General features: G+C 54.6%; 1 protein-coding gene across 4 annotated transcripts in view; it reads right to left on the reverse strand.

The window, feature by feature from the left end:
- Positions 1–5,209, reverse strand: part of LIMS2 (LIM zinc finger domain containing 2) — a 36,746-nt gene extending 31,537 nt beyond the window's left edge. The window contains exons 1-2 of one of the 4 annotated variants that reach the window (XM_032843213.1): positions 5,064–5,209; positions 3,199–3,327 (exon numbers count right to left, since the gene is read on the reverse strand). In XM_032843213.1, coding sequence (XP_032699104.1) covers positions 3,199–3,224 — 26 coding nt within the window. In that variant the 5' untranslated portion in view covers positions 3,225–3,327; positions 5,064–5,209. Of the gene's footprint in view, positions 1–3,198; positions 3,328–4,628; positions 4,677–5,063 lie in introns of those variants that run through there. The other 3 variants (XM_032843214.1, XM_032843215.1, XM_032843212.1) reach the window with 3 other exon arrangements.
- Positions 5,210–6,000: the final 791 nt, after the last annotated feature.

Raw genomic sequence — 6,000 nt, forward strand, 5'->3', positions numbered from 1 at the left:
TGGGTGGCTCAGTCACTTAAGAGTCTGCCTTTGGTTCAGGCCATGATCCCAGGGTCCTGGGATCAATCTCTGAGTCCAGCTCCCTGCTCAGCAGGGACCCTGCTTCTCCCTCTCCTCCCCACTCGTGCTCTCTCTCGCTATCTCTGTAGCTATCTCTGTCTCCTTCTCTCTCAAATAAATAAATAAAATCTAAAAAAAAAACCACACCACAATGTGATACCACTTCACACTCACTGAAACAAACAATAAGTGTTAGTGAGGGTGTGGGGAAAATTAGAACCCTCATACATTTCCTGGTGGGAATATAAGGTATGCAGTTATTCAGAAAACAGCTTGGCAATTCCTCAAAAAATTTCACATAGAATTACCGTATTATCCAGCCATTCCACTCCAAAGTATATGCTCAAGAGACTAGAAAATATATGTAGAAATGTTCACCACAGCATTATTCATAAAAGCCAAAAAGCAGACGCAATTCAAATGTCCACCACAAATGAACACATAGACAAAACGTGGTATAGCCATGCAATGGAATATTATTTGCACACCCCTCCAAAAGAGGAATGAAATACTGACTCATACTACAACATAAATGCACCTTGAAAATATTATGCTAAATGAAAAAAGCCAGGCCAAAAAAAAAATCCACACAATGTATATTTCCATTTATAGGAAATATCCAGAACAGATAAATCTATAGAGACAGTGGATTAATGGCTGCCAGGAGCTGGGGATTGACTGCACGTGGGTATGGGGTGTCTTGTGGGGGTTATGAAAATGTTCTAGGATTAGTGGTGATGGTTGCACAACTGGTGGCTGTATTAAAAACCCACTGAATTATACACCCTGAAATAGTGTATTTTATGGTATGTGGATTATATCACAAATGTCTAAAAAGCACACGTGTAGTGAAGAATACAAAATACTACATAGCTTACTAGAGGCAGGGACAGAGGCCAGGGCCACCAGCAAGCTGTGAGGGAGGGCTGTCACCCCCTGTGGCTAAGCCATGAGTGCCATCCCTAGGGTATCCAGCATCACCAGAGAAAACAACCCCTTCACCACAGCCAGCTTCCCCCACCCACATTGCCCGCCTCGACTCCCTGGGAGGCCAGGGCCTTCCATATGCCTCAGATGGATAACCTTTTCCAACCTTCTTACCCCACATGAAATCTGATTTTGAACAATTTTATTTTCTTCATTTAAAACTCCAGCATCAGGGGTGGCTCAGTTGGTTAAGCAACTACCTTTAGTTTAGGTCATGATCTCAGGGGGTCCTGGGATCAAGTTCCACATGGGGTTCCCTGCTCAGCAGGGAGTCTGCTTCTCTCTCTGCCTCCGCCCTTCCCCTCTGCTCATGCTATGTGTCTGTCTGTCTGTCTGTCTCTCTCTCATAAATAAATACAAAATCTTTTAAAAAATAAAACTCCAGCATCAGTGTGGACACATCTTTGGTGTTACATACATACAAACATACATCAGTCATGTCATCTTAGTCACCCATTGTCCTCTTGTGTATCTCATTAACACATTCGCCTTATCATGTCATCTTGAGCAAATATTCATCATCAGAAATTTAAAAGATTTGAATAACCAGAACAAGGAGAGTTAAGGTGTCTCCCTCTGTCCTCCCGATACAGAGATGAAGACCTGAGGAACATTTAAGTATGAGTCCATACGTGGCAGATGGAGCAGAGTGAAGCAGTGTATTTCCAGAGGCAGGGCAGCCACTGTGCCTGGAAAGCCCAGCCCCTCTCCCCAGGGGGGTCCCAAGTACTGACTGCTAAATTTTTAGGAGTTTTGTGAACCAGTTAGTGTCATGTTGATAGTGCAAAGTGAGCTGAGGTGGGAGTATTTTCAGCCTTGGATTAGACACACTACAAATCAGGCCCTCTGTCCCCCACGGCACTGCCCTCACAGGGTCAGACTCAACATTGGAAGCAGAGGAAGAGGGAGGAGCTAAGGGGCCATGGGTGGTACCAGGCCTGGCCTGGGGTTCAGAGGCCAGCTGTGTGGCCCTCGTCATCTGCTTCACACAGCTCCATGTGCTGTGCAGAGAACCCTGGTTGCCACCCTTCTGTCAAGGGGGCCACAGGGCATGCTTCTGGGGAAGGTGGGGAGCAGCGGAGAGCACTGTGGAGGGCCGGGGTACAGGTAGATGTGGGGACAGGGATCTAGCAGCCCCACTCTGCACCATAGCCGGCACAGGCCCAGCTTGGGTCCCGCACAGGGAAGCCTCAGCAGACAACAGGTCACGTGGTGGGTGGGACTGCACTCTACAGCAGGCCAAGCTGCTGAGCTCACCCACTGTGGGCACAACGTCCCAGGCTGCACCTGGAGGAGGGCCTCCAACAGGCTGGATCCCCAAGCAGGGGTATGTCCTGCCTGGGTCCTAACATCCTCCCTGTACATCAGTGGTGATATCAAAGGTCCCTTCAGCTGGAACAAAAACAAGGGTGTTTTTAAGATCCAGAGTCTTCTGGCCACAGGCCAGGGCTGAGCTTCCATCCCACAGCATGGCCCCTCCCTAACTACACCCATGCTCAAGACCTCACTGGTCCTTCTGCCCCAGCTCAGTCCTCTCCCAGGCGTTGGACCCTCTTATCCAGTCACCTCCCATGCTTCCTCTTGGACTTGTCAGAGCTCTTCAAATCCTTCATGGCCTAAACTAGCTCAGCACCCACGCCTGCCACCACAACTGGGCATCCTCCTGGATTCCATTCTCTTGGTCAGGTCCTCCAATTCCACCTCCCAGACCCATCCCCATGGCTGCTGAAGAGGAGCCCCCTTGTTGTGGGCCTCCTAACCCATCTCTACCTCAGCAGCACACAGAGGGGTGTTTCCAAAGTGCACTGCTGTGTACATCCCTCTAGGTCCCCTCACTGGCTCTCCACTGCTTTCCCTCTGGCCTTGCCCACTCTGGTCCTGTGAGGGGCTAGCACTTTACACAGATGGCAGGGAGAGCCCCAGGGGTGTGTGAGGTGTATGATGAGAGGGTTGTTTCCAAAGGTCGGCCTGGTTCTAGGCAGTGTGGGTGGGTATGGAGAGAACCAGGATCTGGGTGTGAGCACTATCCTGACGTCCCATGGGGGCTGCAGACATGCAGAGGTCAAGGTGGCACACAACAGAGCAAAAATGAAACTTCATAGCTTCTGGGACAGGAAAACCCTCATCCACCCCAATGGGTGGGTTAGATACCCACTTCTCAGCTGGCCTGGCCCCATGCCTGTGGTAGAGGGGGAGGCAAGCCAGTCCTGGCCTGGGCGCTGTATGTGGCGAGCAGACTTCAAGCGAGGGTGTCAAACAATGCTTCCAGACAGTTCACAGCTGCGAAAAGCAAATGAGCAGGAAAAGACACCACGAGAAAAGAAGCAAGCCACCAAAATATTCCCAAGGGCATCTCTAAGGAGTGGAACTGTGGGTGTTTTCTTTCTTTCCTTCTTTTTCTGTTCCCGTCATCTTTTCTGTTTCTGGGTTTTTTCTAACTCTCTGAGATGAGCAATGTTACTTTCACAAGGAAAAACTCTGCCCAGTGTTTTGCAAGGTGCACTCTGGTCCCTGTTTCATTTGATGACTGGCATTTCTCTGGAACCCTGCAGCAAGGCAGGCTGGCCCCTGCTCCCACCACCCGCCTGCCTTCCCCGCTTCTCTCGCTGGGCTGTCGGGCAGCTGACTTGATGGCCTCCATCTGCCTGGAAGACTCAGGGGCGACAGGACCACTGCCAAGGTGTCTGCTCTGCCTCATATCCTGCAGGCTATAGGGGTGGAAGCTGCTGCCAAAGCGGGCAGCGCAGCATGTGGCTCTGCCTCATTAGGGTGTTGGCTATGCCTGAGACTCCGCCTCGCATACATCCCACCTTGACCGTGGTCTGTGCTACTCCTGACGCTGTCCCAGTTTCACTCCCTCCCTTCTCTGTGTGGGCAACCAGGCCGCTGACAGTCAAGCCCTGCAGGTGACTGGAAAGCCGGGGGCTGCCAAGCACACAAAAAGGGTGAGTTTTGGAAAGCCAGTGGTGTCTGCAGACTCTGGCCACAATGGGAGCGGGCAGCCAAGTACATCGGAGGCACAGTTCTTGCTGGATCACAGGATACGTGCCATTTGGGTGTCCTAGCTGCCCTCCTGCTCCAGGCCAGTGTGCCTCTGCCCTTCTGGTGACCACTCTACATGCCACCCAGGTTTGGGGACACCACCCTGCCCTCTGTAGCTGCTCCCTATTCCTGGGCACTGCCTCTCCGAGCCCTTTTCCCTACCAAAACCACAGGGTTTTCTTAGTCCACAAGCCACAAGTCGAAGAGCATCCTCCTGCCAGGACTTGGCTGGAAGGGGGCTGCTGGGCCTCAGAGTCCATTCCCTCCCACCTAGTCGTGAGTCATGCAGTTGTACCCAGCCATGTTCCAGAAAGGACTGCAGAGGGCAACACTCGCCAGACACTAGTGCACATGTGACCAGCCTCCTGAGTCACTCAGCCTCTGTGGCCTCAGTTACCTCATCTGTGAAATGGCAACAGGGCCTGAGAGCCCAGGCTGGGCCACGTGGCCCTGCCCCCACCCCACCCCAAACAGCTTGTGCTTGGACAGAGTTCCAGCCGGGCCCCCACATAGACCCTTTACTATTTTTAAATGTTTACCATTCCTGGCTTACAGAGGAGGAAACCCAGGCTCCAAAGGTGAGATCTCTGCAGGATCACACAGCTGGGGGTCAAGGAAGCTGATAGAAGCTAACAGTCCGGTTTTAAAGCCTTGTTTAGTTGGTTGTGACCTTGGGCGAGTCCCGGCCCCTCTGAGCCCAGGTTTTCCGTTAGTAGGGGGTTAACTGAGTCCATCTTGGAGGGGTAGGCGGTGGGGCGGCCGGCCGGTCACCAGCAGGGAATAGGGGCATCCCGGTACTGACAGGCGCGGCTACCCTGACAGCCAGCGGAGGTCGAGGGCCCGGCCGGAGGCGCGGCAGGTGGATGGCCCGGCTTCCCCGGAGCAGAGGGCAGGGGTCGGGGCGGGGGTCCGGTCCCGCAGTCCCGCCAAGACAGGCGCCCTCCCGGCCCTTGGCGTGGGTGGGGGGCTGTTACCTTCCCGTCATGGTAGCCGCGTACGCTGAGCCCGAGGTCGCCTCGGGACCCCCTCCGCCGCCTCAGCAACCAGACGAGCACCAGCCAGCAGGTCCGGGGCGAGGAGCAGGGAGACGCCCAAAAAAGGCCAAGAGCTGCTCCGCCCGCCGCCCAGCCCAGCCCAGCCCGCGAGGTGGGGGCGGAGGGGAGGCGGGGGTGGGATCCGCCCCGCCCGCGAGGTTGTGGGGGTGAAGTGGGGGCGGAGGGGCAGGTCCCGCCACTCGCGCCGTCCTAGCTCTGGGGATACTCAAGCTTGGCCTGCGGCGAGCACTGGTCACGTCCTCCCTTCCAGAGCTTCGCTCGCCACCTCCCCGGATTCCGGGCATAGTTTTCCTTTTAAAGGGAGTGAAGTTATAATAACCGCGAACAAGCCCCCCAGTCCCGCCGGGACGCCCTGCCTGACGCTTCCCCTCCGCTGTCCCGGGCTGCCCAGGAACGCGAACACCGGCGGGGGACGAGGAACTGGAGGACATAGAGGGACGATCCTGAGACCACCTCCCTGCTGGCTCCAAGCCCTGAATTCCTTCTGCGGCCCGGGCCAGAGAGGGGATCACCTTCACGCTTTCATTCCTCAAAGTGACGTTTCTGGGCGCCAACTACCTCCCGGGAGCCGGGCCCTGGGAACCCCCAGTCCGCGGTGTCCTGCCCCTAGGGAGACCAAGGTCCAACGACGCCCCTCCAAGTTAGCGCCCCTCCAAGTCAGCGCCCCTCCAAGTCATGAGCCCAAAAGCGTACTGAGATGCCAGATCGGTGCCCTCCCCCCAGGGGCAAATAACCGTTTGTGAGCAACCCCTCACCTAGCAAAAGGTACTTTACAATGAAAAAATCAACCCCCCAAGTTGGGGAGGAGAACTAAGTACTCCTCTCTATAATGAAGGACTATGGACAAGTTAGAGAA

The sequence above is a fragment of the Lontra canadensis genome, unplaced genomic scaffold, assembly GCF_010015895.1.
Source record: "Lontra canadensis isolate GAN:19392208 unplaced genomic scaffold, GSC_riverotter_1.0 scaffold136, whole genome shotgun sequence".
NCBI lineage: Eukaryota > Metazoa > Chordata > Mammalia > Carnivora > Mustelidae > Lontra > Lontra canadensis.